General features: G+C 38.7%; 1 protein-coding gene across 1 annotated transcript; it reads left to right on the plus strand.

Moving 5' to 3' along the window:
* The first annotated feature begins 11899 nt into the window (after positions 1-11899).
* On the plus strand, positions 11900-20010 carry nt5c1bb (5'-nucleotidase, cytosolic IB b). Its single transcript, XM_067383420.1, has 6 exons — positions 11900-12097; positions 12184-12351; positions 13021-13150; positions 13469-13591; positions 18356-18540; positions 18972-20010. Exons 1-6 carry the CDS (start codon positions 11975-11977, stop codon positions 19335-19337), a joined length of 1095 nt encoding a protein of 364 aa, XP_067239521.1. The 5' UTR covers positions 11900-11974; the 3' UTR covers positions 19338-20010.
* Positions 20011-20477: the final 467 nt, after the last annotated feature.

The following is a 20477-nucleotide window of genomic DNA, read 5'->3' on the forward strand; positions in this document are numbered from 1 at the left end:
AGTCATGAGATGGGAAACTTGGATACATGTTTATACATTTCCCAAGTGGTTATATAGAGAATACGTAGGATTAAGAGAGTTTATTTGTCCTTCTCAGGAAGGATGAGTCACTAGTCTCTACAGCATTCTTATGGATCATAAAAGTACCATATAACTGTAACAGGACACCTAGTTGTGCCTGTGTGCTAGCTACACTTGGGATGTTGGTTGCAGTTTTAGGGGGATGAGTTCAGAGAACTTTGATAGTGAGAGTGAGTTTATGGGTAATTCATTGAATACCATGAATAATTGTGTGGCTGATTGGTCCAGACGCTACATCCCCCCTTTCGATCGTTGTTGTTCTTTCTATGGACAACAGCGAACGACGTTGAAGGTGTAGAGAGATCAGACACACCACTGGCACACAAGGCTGGAAGGCTGTGATGGGCTCTGGTTGTATGTGTCTCTTGGAGTGGTGGTCGTTCCATTGCGGTTGATGTAGACAGTAGACAAGCTTCAGGTCTCTGAGCTGGTGTTGTGTGAGTGGTCAGAAGCTTCTACTTCTGAGTACTCCTCAGGTAAGAACTGTTCAAGGAGCTATCTTACTAGCGTTAGAAGCTCCTTCAGGTCCGATGCAGGCGTGTCCAGTCGTCCTTGTGCTGCCTGCTGTTGGAGATCCTGCTGTGTCTGCAGGAAGAGGATGCTCCCATCCCTGGCTTCTCCCTGTGGTAGGTCTGGTACCTGGGTCTGTCTGAATTAATCCTTCTCCTTCTGCAGCTGCAGAGGATTTCAGGAAATTGGCTGATAAGGTGTCAAGCAGAAGGCTTTGGCTTCCCTCTGTACCTCTGTGCTTGGCTGGGGGAGGTTCTTCTGCTGACTCCATGCAGTGAAGTGAGATGTTTCTCCTGCAGTGGTTCTGTTTGCTGCAGGTAAGAGAGTCTCAGTTCTCTTTTCTTCTGTGTCTCTATTCTGTCAGGGTCCTTGTGTCTGTCCCGAGCCTCCATCTCTAGCTGGTCTATGTGGCTTTTAGCATGCATCAGCTCCTTGTGAGTCTCTGTGATCTGGAGTTTGAGGTTGTTCACCTCCTGTTTCAAAACAGCGAGGATGTGGGCCAAGAAGAAGTTGACTTCAGTCAGATAATTGTGATCACACCTCTGGTTTGAGTCATCTGCCTTTACTTCTCTTCCATCTTTGTCCAGTTGCTTTTGGCTCTGGTGCTGTAATTGATCAGCAGCACTGGTTAGGAGGGTGTTCCTCACGACACATAGCCAGTCCTTTTGGTCTGCCATCTGGGCAGTTAGGCTGAGCATCTGCAACATTTAGGCACGCTTGTGGTGAGAGTAAGGGCAAGAGACTACTGCAAGATCAAACAGAATTTAGGGCTAAAGGCACAGTGAGCAGCCAGGTGTATAAAATACAGCTAGGTTTAATAAATGACTTAAGATGGTTCTTGTGGTCAAATTATTTCTTAGTATTTCTTACTGATGGCTCACAACAGGCTTGACCTCTGAACAAATGGAAAAGAGAAAGAGAGAGGAAGAGGAGAGCTTTCCTATTAGATTGTGCTTATTAGTGGTGCTCAAAATTATGCCATAGCAATCATTCGGATTCCTTTGTAACTGGCTCATAAAATTGAAGCAACTGTTGTAAATAAACAAAATCAAGAAGGAGAGTATGTCTAGTTGCTTGTGGTTATATTGGGAAATTAAACCACACAAGACTAAACAGGAAAATGTAAATAAATCACATAGATGAAAGAAATACTAGTAAAAACAAATAGCTGACTGCTATTATAATTAAAATCAATAAAATATTTAAAGAAGTGATTAAAACAGCAGAATGACCTGGAATTGGGAATAGTCAATAGCACTAGTGATTAACAATTAGATTAGCTTTGGAAATCACTCTATAGTTGGTCACAGCTGCAGCGTGTTCAGGACCACACCATGTGTGTGTCCCTCCCAGAAGTTTAGTCAACGTGTTATTGAAATATCTCAATAAATCCTAGAATTCTTCTTTAGTTAAACAGTTTACATGTAATTAAATTTAGATTTAATCACCCTAGTAACTGCAGATTTAGCTGAACAGTGTTCAGGGAGAAATGCACCTAAGTGCAGGTGAAATTAGCTGAGAAGAATTAAAGGTAAGGAAAGAAAGAAATCAGAAAACCAGGAATGTGGTTAAGGGAAATTGGTTTAGATCAGTTCACACTGCATACACACAAGCTATAGTTAAAGGCTTCACGTAAATGATGCTAACCACTAACTGTAGAAGCTATTAGTTAGCTTAGCCTGAGGTGCAGGGCTGCTAGGTGAGGTTAGCTTAGCCACCTAGCCTGGTTTGTTTACAATATGGCATCACAGGGTGATGAGTTAGCACTTCCTGTGACAAGTCGTTGTCATGGGAACCAATGCACATTTGGGCAATTCAAACAGTTTATTGAGACTGTCTGCTCATTTCAAACAAGTTACGTATAGAGTTAAAATGTGACGCTTATACTTTCAGATTTTCAAAAACTTGATATTACATTCAGTAAAATGCAAATATGTTTTGGCATTTGCAAATTTTACTCATGTAAACTCTTCTCTCTACTTTAAACAACGTCTTGTACTTGTTTAAAGGGTAATTACACAGTTTGCTGTAAGTCAAAGCTTGTTTAAGCATATATAGTTAAGTCCGTCTTGTGCATGAATACTGATATTCCTTTCAGCGAGTGAAACACAGTTTTGGTCAAAAGATAGCTATGCTTGTAGGTGCAGGCAAAGTTTAGATGAATGACATCAATCTTAACTATAACAGGGGAGCATTACCCAAATCTACATTTATATAACACTGTACTGAGATTCATTCATCAGAAACAGGTTAAGCAATACTGCAATTGGTATTTCTCCAACCAAAGCAGAATAATCAATTCTGGTACAGTTTACATGCCGCTGAGCTGAGATTCCTTCGTCAACACAGGCTTACGCTCTAATACTGAGATTAGGATTTCTTCGCTAAAATCAGATTAACTTTACACTGATACCATTTGAACATATGCTAAAATGTGTCAAGAGTAGACTCTTTCAGTTACAGTAGAGATGTCAATTCAAGCCATCACTTTATCAGCATCTAACAAGCCAGCAATTAGTGACCAAAATGCGCATCGTCTGACATATTCTGACTGGAATTATCAAATGCACACTTTTAAATTGACAGTGGTTTAAGCTCATAATCTTTGTTTATTCATGCCCGCATTCTCCACCAAATAAATGTAGCGATGTACAGTTATTAATCAATTTATGGATGAAATATGAATATCATAATTCAGAAAGCTTTATGACGTTCATATATCGACCCAACGGGGAATTAAACATATATGGTGAATTAACTACAACGAATTATAATCAATCACATATATGATTAGTTCTGGTTGAATAATTATGTGGAAAACTATCAGTTCGTCCACCGAAACGGACAATTATCCACAGATTATCATGACAGAAATGTTATTCTCGGGCCGGGAGACTAACTTTCTATCATAGCCTTCAAATATAGAGCAAGGATATTAGAATCAGAACGTTAAAGTGACTCGGTTGTTGCTAAAATGAGCAAGTGAACAAAAAGCATGGATAAAATGAGTTTAATATACGAAACGGGTAATACACAGGTTATACGGCTAAATGGACACAAGTAAATACAAATACATACAAAGTAGAGGGAAAGGCAGAAACGAAAGAGATGATCAAAGCAGGTCAAATTGCAACAGTTCACCTTTAAGAGCCAGCAAGGAACCTCAGTATTTAAGATCGTAAAAACGTTATACTTGCATAGGTTAGTCAGGGTGCTTGGAGTTTTGGAGCGCTCTGTTTGATAGTTGCTTCTTCTTCCGGAGGTTGTTTCGGCGAAGTTTCAAACGAGGGTTTAACTGTTGTAATATGACCGGAAAATAAAGAAGAGAGTCCGTCTTGACGGCGGGAACTCGTGCAGAAAACTTGTGCCGCCAAAAGACGCGTGTCATGGTGTTTTAAAGACAACAAACCAGAACGCCTTACTGATAACGTCCTCCAATGATAGCGTTGCAATTTGGCGGGTTTCCACATTCCTTTGTCCTGTCTCCCGAATAAATTTATGGTATGTTGAATCAGTGCATTTCCTTCATAGTATTATTAAACATTGAACGATGCATTTGGCAGACATGTAACGTACATGAGTGAATAGCTCGGATTCACAGCTTTACGGAGAGATCAAACTCGACAGGTGTCGCTCGTCATATAAAGAAGATACACTTTACACTCTATTACTATCGTTTAACATGAAAACTAACCTACTACAGTCAATTCTACGATTCTATACTAGTAACACATACATGCAGCGAGCACTACAATGGCAGGTACATTCATATTTGCAGGTATAATATTTGTGTATACAGTCTTTGTATGTGAGTGTGTGTCTGTGGGTGCGTGCGTGTATTTTCTCTTTTTATGACCGTTTGGAATTCGGGCCTGTCTTTCGAAACCCGATCCGTGGCGTTCGCATCTCCTTTGAAGTCACAGAGGAGAGGTTTGGGACTTATCGAAATAGTCATAAAAAGAAGGTCTCGTGATCCATTAGTGTCTGCCGGGCCGGAATCGATGTAAGATTTACAAACCAAAGTTCCGTGAATTGAGGCTTAAACACAGTTTATGGTGGGACCTGCTCATCCTTGAGACTGTGCAGACCCTACATAGGCTAAGTTATTGTTTTTTCATAAACACATTAAATACAAAGAGGTAGGCTACCATGGTAATCTTTAAACTGCAGTCAATGTCTTTTCAGTATCATGCTATATCAAAATACCATATTATTACCACAGAGCATTTTGTAAAATAAAGCTATAATATCTAATGTCAGCATCCTTCAGGTATTTTTTTAATGACACGTTGTTCTTGTTTACTAATGTCAAAACTCACAAAAGAGGACAATGTATCAGTAAGTAAGCCATCTTGTAGCATTACTAATCTAACTTTACGTGACCACCTGGCGGGTCAAACACACGAACAACAGATGGAGACCTCGCTCACATGCTGTTATAAACACTGTCGCTTTCATAACGCGACGACATAATAAGAAAAAAAAACAGAAAAAAAAAACAGACTAAAACTTAAGCACACTATAAATGAAGACTTTAGCTAAAACGCGTTATTGTGTTCTTGCATTTAGCTGTCATTTCAGCAGTCCGCATTGGTGCAGTAGCACATAACCATCTGGCCACATCAAATAAATACATTTCAACTTACACTTAAAAAATAAAATCGCTTACGTTTAACATTCCTAAACGTCTCGCGAAAAGTACGTTCAGACTGACCCTGTTATATGTTGTTAGCAATAAAGATCACGGTGTACTCTACCCACGCTGGTCAGTAATACTCACCCTCAAACGCCATGATGCTGTGAATGGGACGTGATAAGGGGTGGTGTAGAGAGAAAGTGATTCCATGCTGTGAGAGGGAGGAGAGAATGTACTGGGACAGTGATGCATGCTGCAGCACGCGTGACACAAACATACACTGTGAAAAGTGTAATCATGAGCTATTTATACATGATCTTAACCCTTAAAATTACGCGAGTAATGGTTAACTGAGGTAAGCTGGTTGCTATCTGCTAGACTGCTACTGTTCCGAATATCACGGTTGTGATTCATATGCGGGAGGCTACAGGTATGAGGCGGTTGTTGAGGAAAATAATATTGTCTGAAAGGTTCACTGGTTAAATCCACGGTTCGTTGACAAACGCATTGGTTTATAATACACTGGTATAACCACACAACCTATATTGGTTTAGATATCCAATATATCTATAGCCTACATGGATTTGTTCCTTTCATACATTGGTTTGTTAAAGTATAGGCCTTTTCCTCAAGAATGCAATGGTTTCTTCAAGTATTGGTTTGCTCAAGTATTTATTGTTTTGTTCAACTATATATTTGTTAAGATACATAGGTTTGCTTAAGTATGGGGTGTTTGACTAATATATATATTTTTTTCCAAGTATACATTGGTTTGGTTAAGTATTGGTTAAGATACATTGGTTTGTTCAAGTATACATTGGTTTCTTCTTTTTTTAAATATATATTTGTTTAGAAACATTTGTGTAATCAAGTATAGATTGATTTGTTCATTTATACATTATGATGTTTTATTAACAAAATTCAGGAGGAGCAAGTTCAGATAATTAATTAGCACAGGTGGGGAGTATTCAGTTAATCAACTCAACCAATGTCAATGTCAGGTATAAATTCAGCAGATTGACTTCTTTTCATCTGAGAGTTTATCAGCATCCCTCCTCCACCCCATCTCCTCACTTATAGTTCTATCTACTTTTACCACACCCGGGGGAGTACTCTGGGTCCAAAATTCCGAGCTCGGAGCCCTCTCCCCGAACAGCACGCCAAATACGCATAACTTTACTCTATTTAATTTAATTATATGGATATGTGAACTTGTTAAGTAGATGTAAAACTTGTCTAAATGCCGTGGACAGAAAGGTGAACACTGTATGTGTAGATGTGCCGCAAGGACCATAGCTAAATAAACAGCAACATTTGGGCAATATAAATTTCTCATAAATGCATGATCATAATTAGTTATAATGAGTTTATTTTTTTATATATGAAAGTGAACAACTGAACACTTTTAAAACAATTAAACGTTTCTGTATAATCCAATACTTAAAAATGATTTCAGTACACTGAAAAAAAAAAAATTCTCTTTGTAGAAAACAACAGAATCAAATATGGGTAATTTTAACCCCTTTAATGTATTTGTGTACTTCTGGTTCATGCATTCTATGGTTAACATGTAAATATCAATACATTTTATTTATGAAAATGTTTTCCATGACTGTGTGGGAACCCTTTTCTGCATCAGATTTAAGAAGACTTTCTAATGTAAGATTATGGGGTTGGGCGATAGACACAGTCACCGTCCATCGCCGATTTTGAACAAACCAATGTATCCTTACCAGTACATATTTGAACAAATAATATGTATTTTGACAAACCAATATATTAGTAAACAAGCAAATGTATCTTAAACAATGTAAACATGAAGCAACCAGTGTATACTTGAAAAAAAAACAACAATATATACTTGAACAAACCCATGCATGTATAGGCCTACTTTATCAAAGCAATAAACCAATATATACACTTGAGCAACCCGATATATCTAAACCAATATATGAGAAACCAATGTATGCTTGAACAAACCGATCTACATTAACAGGTAACAATCTGGCAGAGGTTTGAATTCGGCACAATGCCTGTACATTCAGAAAATGTTAGTGGAGCTTCCCCACTGTATAAGCCCCATGGAAAGGATAACACTGCCTTTAAATTTTGTTTGAGTTACTTATCCATTTACGGTAAAGGTCTCTTGTCAGAAGTGTGATTTGAACCAATGATATCACTTACATGCCTTTACATTCTTTTGAGTTTTTACTTGTTCAGTTACTGTAAAAAGTGGCTGTAAGACTCAGATGTAGGATTTAAATCCATGCCTTCATTTGGACACCAACCTCATCATTGTGCGTGTCCATTCTAGCATAAATAGACAAGCCAGTCACACTTGATGATTAATGCTATTCCTGCTCCACCAATGACCTGGTCCATGGAGCATGCTTGTGCGGACATGGACCTTGGAGCAATGGTGGACCTGGGCCGTGGAGCAGAAGGCCCTGGTGCACTGGCAGACCTGGGCCCGTGGAGCAGAGGGTCATGGTGCACTGGCGAACCTGGGCTGCGGAGCAAAGGGTCCTGCAGCCTTAACGTGGAGAGGTATTGGCGTAGCGGCCATGATGTGAACAGTCTCTGGCTTAGCAGGAATGATGTGAACAGTCTCTGGCTAAGCAGGCATGATGTAAACAGGCTCAGGCTTGGCAGGTGTGACGTGAAGAGAATCAAACTTGGAAGGCATGGCGAGAAGAGACTCAAGCTTGGCAGGCATGATGTGAACAGTCTCTGGTGCAGGAGGCAAACTGCTGGGTTCATGGTAGGTCAAGTATTCTGTCAAATAGATCCACTGGAGGCGAGCTTGAAGAACCCATGTGCAGCTTTATTTAAATCCAAAACATAAACAAAATGAACAAAGACTTAGCTTGGCGTGGCATGGCATGAACAAAACTCACCAAAAGCAGTGGTTACACAGACAATACTTGACAAGGACGCATGGCAAACATGAGGGCTTAAATACACAAGGACTAATGACCAAAAGGAACACGTGTGCACAATCTAACCAATAAACCAATGACAACATAACACATGAGACTAGGGATGGACATGACATGATTACATGAGGACAAGGGAATCACATGACATGGGAGCACATGGCAAACCAGGAAACATAACAATGAGACATGAAATTTGAACATGAAACAAAACCAAAACTAGATGTGACAGCTGTGATGAATCAGTGTTTTGAATGCTGAATGAATCAATGTTTATCAATGTTCAATAATTCAGTAATGCATAAAACAGCTACACTCTTAAAAATAAAGTTTCCAAAAGGATGTTATTGTGCAGTGGAAAGGTTCTATGGATGTTAAAGTCCGTGTGAACTGGAAGTTGCAAACGACTTTTCTCCAGTGAAACGGAATATTGAATCGAGGGCAGAGTTTTACTTAAGCGCTCCTCCTCTCCGTCTTTCACTCATAGCAGACTAACGGTTGGAGAGGGGTGGTTTAAGCGATTTCAGCCCAAGCCGTCAAACTGACGTCATTAGAGAAGGGGCACCGTTGCAGAGGGGAGGAGCATTTTCAGATTTTGATTAAATATTACGAAGCCAAAATTTTTTTTGTGTGGATTGACTTGCATGGATGAATTGTTCACCACAAAACTAGCAATTTGAGCTAACAAAATAAATAAGGTCAATTTTGATTTTATGTGTACTTTAAAGGTTTTTCATGGAACAATAAATGCCTATAAAGAACCTTTATTTTTAATAGTACTTGTTGCCTCCTACTGGTGTAACCTGCATAGAGGGTCACTGAAAAATCCCCACCACAAAAGTATAGACTATGGTAGTGGTTTTCAACCTTTTTGACTCCAAGGCCACAAAATTCAAATCAAAGGATCCATGATTTGAGTCGTTTATGATTTACTGGATAAGAATTATCCTGGATAAGGATTTTTATACATTTTATTCACAATTCATACCCAATAAAATACTTTAGAGTTTGTAAAAAAAAAATATAAATATGCCCATAGAGTTATAAGATGCTATTAATTTAGAAATTGAGAAATCATACTTTTATGTGTAATATTTTTATATTTATATTTTAAATTTAAATTAGGCAATGTAATTTATCCAGGTTTTCCAAGATTAAAAAAAAAAAAAAAAAAAGAAATTAAAATTATCAAGAAATATCTTGATTTTTTTAAAGCTTATTTTAATGCTTGGTTTGGCCCTTGGAAGTTTGCTGAGGCTCCTGGACCAGTGGACTATGGGTGAATTTCAAATCATTTGCACCCTTGAAGGGCACTTCGGGAAGGGGACACCCGGGGTTACTTACTCTCTTCATGAAGGGTCCATTAATGAAAGGAGACATTCAATAGTCAATTCAAGGAAGTAATTTTATTGTTTATGGTTAGGTTGGTGAGTTCATTTTAAAATTAGATGGTGGGAAAGTTTGAGTTAATGTAAAAAGTTCAAAGTGTTTTCTTTTGTTTGTAATAATAATTCACACATTTTCATCTTGCGTCTTGGATTTAAAAAAAAAATAATGTGCACGGATAGATCGGAATGGAATGGTTCCATTGATTTATTATTGTTAAAGTTTCTTCATGGAACAATAGATGCCAATAAAGAACCTTTCTTGTAACATTCAACAAATATGTGTGTTCAGATTTACACATTATTATATTATTATTATAGAATAACACATTATACAAACCTGATTCCAAAAAAGTTGGGACACTATACAAATTGTGAATAAAAACAGAATACAATGATGTGGAAGTTTCAAATTTCAGTATTTTATTCAGAATACAACATAGAGGACATATCAAAAGTTTAAACTGAGAAAATGTGTTGATGCCATGAAATTTAAAATCAACTTATTTTCCCCTTAAAATAACACATCTCAAAAAGTTGGGACAAGGCCATGTTTACCACTGTGTGGCATCCCCTCTTTTTTTATAACGTCTGGGGACTGAGGAGACAAGTTGCTCAAGTTTAGGAATAGGAATTTTGTCCCATTCTTATCTAATACAGGCTTCTAGTTGCTCAACTGTTTTAGGTTCTTTGTCGCATCTTCCTCTTTATGATGTGCCAAATGTTTTCTATGGGTGAAAGTTCTGGACTGCAGGCTGGCCATTTCAGTACCCGGATCCTTCTTCTACGCAGCCATGATGTTGCAATTGATGCAGTATGTGGTCTGGCACTGTTGTTGGGAAATGCAAGGTCTTCCCTGAAAGAGACGACGTCTGGATGGGAGCATATGTTGTTCTAGAACTTGGATATACCTTTCAGCATTGATGGTGCCTTTCCACAAGTGTAAGCTGCCCATGCCACACACACTCATGCAACCCCATACCATCAGAGATGCAGGCTTCTGAACTGAGCACTGATAACAACTTGGGTTGTCCTTGCCCTCTTTAGTCTGGATGACATGGCGTCCCAGTTTTCCAAAAAGAACTTCAAATTTTGATTCGTCTGACCACAGAACAGTTTTCCACTTTGCCACAGTCCATTTTAAATAAGCCTTGGCCCAGAGAAAATGCCTGCGCTTCTGGATCATGTTTAGATATGGCTTATTTTTTGACCTATAGAGTTTTAGCCGGCAACGGCGAATGGCACGGTGGATTGTGTTCACCGAAAAACTTCTGGAAGTATTCCTGAGCCCATGTTGTGATTTCCATTTCAGTAGCATTCCTGTATGTGATGCAGTGCTGTCTAAGGGCCCGAAGATCACGGGCATCCAGTATGGTTTTCGGGCCTTGACCCTTACGCACAGAGATTGTTCCAGGTTCTCTGAATCTTTGGATGATATTATGCACTGTAGATGATTATAACTTCAAACTCTTTGCAATTTTTTACTGAGAAACTCCTTTCTGATATTGCTCCACTATATTTCGCTGCAGCATTTGGGGAATTGGTGATCCTCTGCCCATCTTGACTTCTGAGAGACACTGCCACTCTGAGAGGCTCTTTTTATACCCAATCATGTTGCCAATTGACCTAATAAGTTGCAAATTGGTCCTCCAGCTGTTCCTTATATGTACATTTAACTTTTCTGGCCTCTTATTGCTACCTGTCCCAACTTTTTTGGAATGTGTAGCTCTCATGAAATTCAAAATGAGCCAATATTTGGCATGACATTTCAAAATGTCTCACCTTCAACATTTGATATGTTATGTATATTCTATTGTGAACAAAATATCATTTTATGAGATTTGTAAATTATTGCATTCCTTTTTTATTCACAATTTGTACAGTGTCCCTACTTCTTTGGAATCGGGTTTGTATTATATTAAGCCCAGAATGTCTTGAGCATCATCTTATTATAATTACAAAGATAATCATTAGAGTGGTGAATTATAAATAATTAAAAAACATATTTCAAGTCATATTATATTATATTATATTATATTATATTATATTATATTATATTATATTATATTATATATTATATTATATTATATTATATTATATTATATTATATTATATTATATACCCACAAACAATTTATCACAAAAAAATAAAATAAAAAAAATGCAAAGTCGACCTATATCTAAAATATTTATACAGAGGTTAAAACTGTGGCATGGTTTTGGTGATGAAAAAAATGCCCGGCTGTGATCACCACTCAGAATAGTCGGTGCTGTGTGAAAGCACAAACGTCCTGCGTCAAAATAAGGAACTCCTCCTTCTCAGCATCAAACCCCTTTACATTTCCGCGATGTCTGACATCCAGCCGTGACTCCAAATAGGAAGTTCAGCACGCACACTAATATTATCAGACCGGTTAATAAGAAACAATGAGCGAAATAAAACCAACAGTAGCCATTTCAACGCACAAAAATGAAGCTACAGCAGAGGAAAAAGACTGGGCAGCTGCTAAAGCGCACTTTGAAAGCTTAAAATCAACAAAACCGAGACCTGTGAGTATTCGGTCAAGTTCAATACTACGTTATGTTCATATAGGATTAGGTGCAGCTATCACTGTTTTTGGACGTGTCTTTAACAGCCCAAGCCGAGATATGCAGTTACTATCGGAGTTTCTTCCCGGACATTGTTTGATATGGTGGCGGAGAGGAAGATATTTGAGGAAGAAGGACTAGAGAAGTATGTTCAACATCAACAAGACCACGAGAGTGAGCCACTGAAGCCAGGAGTTGCTTTTCCTTTCGTTAAAGTGAGGATAACACTTATCAACATTACAACAGCATCCTCAAATTAAATGAAAATATGTGTGCTACATTGGACTCTTCTATTAGCTATTATTTTTGCTATAAAGGTTGTTTCTCTGTCACACCCTGTCACGCCCCTATCTATCTACACTGGATAAACAACTCGGATCCTTTTTAATGACTCGATTGATTCTGTTCACAAAATCGGTCGGACTCGGACTTAATCCGAGCAGTTCTCGACCCATCAACTCATTCAATTTAATGAGAATTAAATAATAATTATTCTATTTATAGAGAAGCTTTTGGACATGTCCCATCTTATTGGAAAAAGCATGAAAAACATTTGAAGCTTGCCAAGGATTTGCCTGACAGGGTAAAAATTAAATTGCTTTAATATCTGAATAGCAGAATTTTTTTTACAAATACTGGAAAATATTTATGAATTCCATGATTAGCACACATTAGTTCATTTAGCATCAACAAACTAAAACAAGTTACTAATTATTATATAGGCCTATTTATGTTCTAAATTACATTACAGTTTTGTAAGCGGAATCATGACTGCATAAACTGCATGTCACAATGTTAGTAAAGATTTTCTGTAATAAATTGTACACAGATATTGTCTTGCTTTCATATGCAACAAAAGCTTCTTCCATGTAATGTGCACACAGGCATTGATGACTGTAAATGAACGGCTGAGGAAACTCTATCCAGACAGTGAAGAACTGTTTGACATTGTTCTCATGACCAATAATCACGCCCAAGTTGGGGTGCGACTCATTAACAGCATAAATCACTATGGTAGGTGTGCAATTTCTCTCTGCATATCTATTGTCTGGATGTTACATAAGCCTGGGTGTTACTTAAGCCTGGACAAACTGTCATAATTCTGAGCAAGCCCTACAGTTTAACTGAAAGTTGACTTTGCTGTTTATTGGCCAGGTAAGTTTGCACATATAAGTAGTTTGTCTTCATGAAATACAGCCAACATTAAACACAGTACAATGTACAACAAGGGAGAATATATAGTCAATAATACACAGTGGAATGCAATGAAATTCTACTAGAAGATAAAGTAGCTAGTAGCTGAATGGTAATATGAAAATTCCCCTCTTACAGATCTGACGATAGAGCGATTCTGCATGACTGGAGGTCAGAGCCCAATTGGCTACCTCAAGGCCTACATGACTAACCTTTACCTATCAAAAGACTCCAAGAAAGTTCAAGAGGCCATTGAGGAAGGTAAATTGATGACAAACACACTACTGTAATGTAATAACTACAGCATGCAAATTTAATTAAAATTAAACCCTCTAAATATTTAACCCTGTAAATGGACTTTTTCATGTGTTTAGATCGCATAGATTAAGGTTGTTTTCAGACCTGTAGATAGTTTGCTTTGTTCTGAAACGGGTTAAAATTGTTACAATGTTGCAATTTTTTCTTGGTTCGGTTTGCTTTCACAAGGACCAAAAGTTCTTAATACAAGTCATGTGCGAGTAAACTGTTCTCTTATTGGTCAGAGTGCACCTGTTTATGTTCCGGGATTCTGCTCATAGCAGTCATCTGTCAGGGTGTCATCTCGTTGAGACTTTCTCTGAAAATGTTGGTATTTTTATGTGTTTTGGATAGGGCTGCACGATATATCGCATGCGATTGTCACGCGCATTGTCAGTAAAGCCGGTTCCCTGATTACCGCTAAATCGCCATCACCTGCTTTCAAATGGAGCGGCATTTAATAGACAAAGCCGTAGTTCACTGATAAGCCACGCAATATCGCGTTCATATCGCAGATGAATCACCTTCGATAATGAACGCGATATTGCGTGTTTTGTCAGTGAACTACGGCTTTGTCTATTAAATGCCGCTCCATTTGAAAGCAGGTGATGGCCATTTAGCGGTAATCAGGGAACATTCGCAAAACGAATATTGATGCTTACGTACATAATTACCAATCATACATTGTGATGCAGGTCTAAGGGAATTACTTCACAGTCTGTTTTCAAGGCAATCTTGTATCGTATTTTTTAAAGGTGCGGATCCAAAGTGAAAAGTGAATCGTTAAATTAGTGAAGTTTAGTGAAAGTGACCTATAGCCAATGGAATTTGTGCATTGTGATTTCACTCATCTAAGTGCATAGGGAGTGATTGGGGGTTAGGTGCCTTGCTCAAGGGCACCTCAGTTGTGGGTATTGAGAGTGGAAGAGAGCGATGTGTACCTGCCAGTATTGATACTCAAATCCACAACCTTCGGGTTACAAGTCTGACTCCCTAACCATTAGGCCACAACTGCATATAGCCAAAAGTATCTGGACACCCCTCCAAATTATTGAATTCAGGTGTTCCAATCACTTCTATGGCCCCAGGTGTATAAAATCAAGCACCTAGGCATGCAGACTGCTTCTACAAACATTTGCGAAAGAATGGGTCGCTCTCAGGAGCTCATTGAATTCAAGTGTGGTACCGTGATAGGTTGCCACCTGCACAATAAGCCCATTTGTGAAATTTCATCACTACTAAATATTCTACGGTCAACTGTTAGTGATATTATAACAAAGTGGAAGCAACTGGGAGCAACTCATCCATGAAGTGGTAGGCCACATAAAATCACAGAGCGGGGTCAGCGCATGCTGAGGCACACTGTTCGCAGAAGTCGCCAACTTTCTGCAGAGTCAGTATCTACAGAACTCCAAACTTTATGTGGCCTTCAGATTAACTCAAGAACAGTGCGTAGAGAGCTTCATGGAATGGGTTAATAGCTGAGCAGCTGCATTCAAGCCTTACATCACTAAGTGCAATGCAGAGCGTCGGATGCAGTGGTGTAAAGCACGATGCCACTGGACTCTAGAGCAGTGGAGACGTGTTCTTTGGAGTGACAAATCATGCTTCTCTGTCTGACAATCGGATGGAGAGTCTGGGTTTGGTGGTTGCCAGAAGAACGGTACTTGCCTGACTGCATTGTGCCAAGTGTAAAGTTTGGTGGAGGGGGGGTTATGGTGTGGGGTTGTTTTTCAGGGGTTGGGCTTGGCCCCTTAGTTCCAATGAAAGGAACACTTAATGCTTCAGCATACCAAGACATTTTAGACAATTTCATGCTCTCAAAATTGTAAGAACAGTTTGGGGATGGCCCCTTCCTGTTCCAACATGACTGCGCACCAGTGCACAAAGCAAGGTCCATAAAGACATGGATGAGTGAGTTTGGTGTGGAGGAACTTGACTGGCCTGCACAGAGTCCTGACCTCAACCCAATAGAACACTTTTGGGATGAATTAGAGTGGAGACTGTGAGCCAGGCCTACTCGCCAACATCAGTGTCTGACCTCACAAATGCGCTTCTAGAAGAATGGTCAAAAATTCCCATAAACACACTCCTAAACCTTGTGGAAAGCCTTCCCAGAAGAGTTGAGGCTGTTATAGCTGCAAAGGGTGGGCCAACTCCATATTACACCCTACAGATTAACAATGCAATGTCATTAAAGTTCATGTTCACATAAAGGCAGGCGTCCCAAAACTTTGGGCAATATAGTTGTAACGGAAATAATCCACTGGAGGCAAGCGTAGTGAGAACCCAAGTACAGTTTTAATAAGAATAATCCAAAATACAAATGTGAACAGGAACATGAACCTCGACTCGACTAGTGATGGCCGATTTCGAAACGCTGCTTCATGAAGCTCCGAAGCTTCATGAATCTTTTTGTTTCGAATCAGTGATTCGGAGCGTGTATCAAACTGCCAAAGTCACGTGATTTTAGTAAACGAGGCTTCATCACGTCATCACTGTTTCGAAACTTCAATGGTTCACCAACAGAGGGCGATGATAAAGTGCGCCCATGAATCATGCAGATTCACTGAGAACTATTGAACAAGTGTCTAGGGCTTTACCCTATGGTTTTACCTGATCTCTGATCAGTTTTATACAGTTTTACATGTTTTAATTATACATTAGAATAATTAAAATGAATAATGGTAGTTATTAATCTCTTATTGGCCTGTTTAGCTTGAGCCATGGAACAGAGAAACAAGCCTTTAAAGGGTCATGAAACCCCCCTCTTTCCGCTCAAGTCTAGCTCACAATCTTTTTGAAAAATGCAACTTAAATGGGCGTGGTGGCTGTGAGAAGAGGGGAGGGGAGAGGAGAGGGGGGAAACTCATCGCCAGTAGCCCATGCATATCGACTGTCACTAAAAATCAGTGGTAAAACATGAGGAAATACTACATTTTTAAAAAAAAACTGGAAAAGTTAAAATCTAATGAAATACACTGACACTTTATTTTTGTCTTTTCAAGAGTTACTGAATGCCCTGCTACATTTATCCTACAGTAATCGTAATTCTATTTAAAACATATTAATGTACATGTGTAATTACAGTCATTATAAAATATATAGTTGTTTATATACACACTATACATGCATATATTTGAAAAAAAAATAACGCTTAAAAAAAAAACCTTGCGTACATAGCATAGATCCACGCGCCGAACCTGCAACACGCTCAGTCAGTCAGGCTGCGTGTCGACTGGAGCAGAGCAAGCGACCAGAGCATTTTTAGATTCATTCATATGGAAGTTGGGCGTCACATTGAACTTACGCGCGGCTCAACTTCCATAGGAATGAACCGAAAACACTCGCGCTTACCCGCTCGCTCCGCGCCAACGGACACGCACCATCAGTCAGTGTCAGTCAGTCTGTCTCACTGTTTAGTGCCGTTAACCGTCCTCGTCATTGGAAAGATCCACGTGGTGTCATGAATAATTAAGAGAGTGTGTTCTCATTGGATAAACTCAGTCTCATTAATAATTATGAAACACCGATGAGTCATCAAAGCACTATCGTGCTCTGCCACGTCACAGCCTGTGACGTGGACAGGATGAAGATTTTAAACCCGGAAGACAAAAATAGCGTATAAAAACTAAAATTTAACCATTTCCCCCCTACTATTAAATCTAACAGATGCTAACATTGTCTTCAATGGTGTTCAACACACATAACTCTGACAAAATCTCAGAAATTTTGGTTTAGGGTTTCATGACCCTTTAAAATTGATAAAAGAACACAAATTATACAGACACTCTATATTTAATCTTATTAGATGATTAGTTAGTTCCATTTAATTGATTTTACTTTAAATAAAACTTTTGCAATACATTGGTTAAAGTGTATTTTTAACGCATGTTTGGCCTGAGTTTTGTTGCATTTGCACTGCTCTGACCACTAGGGGTCATCGTGGAGACGGGTGTCAGATTGTTTCGAAGCCTCGAATCATTACGGCACATTTGATTCAGCTGCTTCAGTGTTCATGAAGCCTCGATCTACCCATCACTAGACTCGACTTGACAAAATGACTCATCGACAACAGGTTACATTAACAATACACGACAAGGGAACATGGGGAAGGCAATGGCTTTAAATACAAGAACTAAGAGGACACATGACTAAAACAACCAATGGGGAAGTGACACAAGGAACAAGAGAACCAATGACATAACAGAACTGAAAACCACAGGACCAAAAACAACCAATAAGAACATGACACATGGACTAAGGGAGAACATGAGGAGCAAGGGAAGCATGACAAAAACAAGTAACATGAAACAAATTACAAAATAAAAGACATGGAAACCAATGAACATGAACACAAAACCAAAACATCTGTGACAATAGTATTATATATATGTTATATATAATAAAAAAATACTATTGTCAGGGGTGTTTTGGTTTCGTGTTCATGTTTTGGTTTCCATGTCTTTTATTTTGTAATTTGTTTCATGTTACTTGTTTTTGTCATGCTTCCCTTGCATTGTGGCCTTATAGTAAGAGAGTCAGACTTGTAACCCAAAGAAATTAAATGCTTCAAACAAGACAGGTGTGGAAACGCCCAAAGAGAAATCTTTACACCCTAACAGTACATTTACCATAATGATGGGTTCTAGGAATGTTCCTCATTCTTTAGTAGCCAGTATTTTTTGCGTCGCATTAAAGAGGATGTTATAATGTTTTATGTGATAGGTATAGCAGCAGCCATCATGTTTAAGCCTGAAATGGAGACTCAGCTGTCAGAGACTCAACTGCGTGTGGCTTTCGATGGGGACGCCGTGCTCTTCTCTGATGAGTCTGAGATCATTGTAAAACAGCACGGCCTGGACACGTTCTTTGAGCATGAAAAACTGAATGAGAACACACCACTTGCAAAGGTATGCCAGGTATTTGGGCTAGGCATGGATCACATGACCGTTGTGCTTCTATACATGCCATCTAGACATTGTGTATCAGAGATTGCCACCTTGAGGAATAAAGGAATTGCACTTATTGAGTCAGCAGAGATTCAGTTATTGTTGCAGAAAAAAATATTTAAATTACATAACTTGGGTCGCTAGCAACCTTGTTCTTGTTATATTGTTTATAATGAATAGATTGAGGAATACTAAGAAGGTTGATGTCTAACTTTAAAAAAAAAATGAATGAGGAAGAGGGTAGTGAAAGACTTCCTGGGTCAATAAAGACCCAAGTTATGCATTTACGATTATCTTATGTTGTTAATCCAGCATAATCAGCTCGCAATAGATCATCAGGTTCTCTCTAATCCCATTGGCTGACACACTGGTCCCCTCTTTTTCATCTTCAGGGTCCTCTGAAGTGCTTTCTGGAGGCTCTAGGGAAGCTCCAGAAGAAATTCTATGCCAAGAATGAGCGTCTGAACTGCCCTATCCGTACCTTTTTGGTGACAGCCAGAAGTGCGGCCAGCTCTGGTGCCCGTGTGCTGAAGACACTCAGAAGCTGGGGCCTAGAGATTGATGAGGCTTTGTTCCTTGCTGGGGCTCCAAAGGGGCCCCTGCTGCAGAAAATTCGCCCTCACATATTCTTTGATGATCAGATGTTCCACATTGAAGGGGCCAAGGATATGGGCACTATTTCTGCCCATGTGCCATATGGGATAGGACAGAAATATAACAAAGGGAAACTGATTGAACCAGAAAAGCAGCAGAAATAAGAGGTGACACTCTTGATGATGTTACAGGTCAGCCTTAGTCACTAAGGGAGTATTATATAGTATAGATAAAGATATCTACCCTTTTATGAAATGTAAGGAAACATGTCAGAGGAGCTGCTGTGTTTGTGTAAACAGTGTAAAAATATCTGAACATATATTGCTGCTCGCATACAACTTTGAAACTGTTTTATTAGCAATAATGCTGGAAAAATTTTTTGGACATATAGAAGGCCTCATGTTGGATACTTTTATAATAACGTTTTATAATTCTTGATATAGATTCATTCATTCATCTATCTATCCATCTATCCATCTAGATCTAGACTTTTTTTCTACCTATCTATCCATCTACCTATCTATCTAATATCTACCTATATGGTATATTTATATGGAATGTTTGAGAATATTTATTTAACTTTATGGGGATGCATATAACTAAAACTTTGATTTATAAATAAATAAAGGTTATTTTAAAAAAAAGACAAATAAACACTTCACAGAATAATTTTGAAATGTATTTGTATTCTTATTTTTGAGGATCTACAAGTTTCACTTTAGAATTCATTAAAGTGAGACATTATCATTATTAGAGGTTTTTTTTTTTTTTTTGCAATTCAGGCTGATCATCTGCCTATTATGCTACTTCTCATCAGTGTTCTCCGGGGTTAATTTGCTTTCCACACACTGCTTGTTTTGCAAATTAGAGTTACATAATGTGTTGATGTCTCTGCTTGTATTAAAATGATAAAAAACACTATTGATTGATTTTAAGGTTATGTTGCATGTCATTGAATTTCATAATACAGTCTTGTGACTATCAACACTAGCCTTAGCAATGCCAAACTTCCTACAATCAAATCAATTCCTAAGGATGAAATCAAATCAATACTGGGTCCAAAGGCAGCTGACTTTGTATAATCACTGGCTGTGTCCGAAATCGCCCCCCATACCCTTAATTAGGGCGATATTTGAGGGGACAGCGATTTGTAGTGGTGTCCGAAACCACAGTGGACATTATCGAGTACACTCATTCAATCTCATAATGCACTGCAGTGCCGAGTGTACAACCAGTGCATGCTCAACGGCTAGAGAACATCTAGTCTCAGCCTCGGATGTCACGCTCACTGACCGTTGGCTGAA

The sequence above is a fragment of the Chanodichthys erythropterus genome, chromosome 4 (genome assembly GCF_024489055.1).
Source record: "Chanodichthys erythropterus isolate Z2021 chromosome 4, ASM2448905v1, whole genome shotgun sequence".
Taxonomy (NCBI): Eukaryota; Metazoa; Chordata; class Actinopteri; order Cypriniformes; family Xenocyprididae; genus Chanodichthys; species Chanodichthys erythropterus.

Excerpts from the sequence above, each read along its gene's own strand:
- nt5c1bb (XM_067383420.1), top strand. The coding sequence starts at position 11,975 with ATGAGCGAAATAAAACCAACAGTAGCCATTTCAACGCACAAAAATGAA. Across the intron at positions 12,098-12,183 it reads AATCAACAAAACCGAGACCT|CCCAAGCCGAGATATGCAGT; the intron begins GTGAGTATTCGG and ends TGTCTTTAACAG. Across the intron at positions 12,352-13,020 it reads TTGCTTTTCCTTTCGTTAAA|GCATTGATGACTGTAAATGA; the intron begins GTGAGGATAACA and ends ATGTGCACACAG.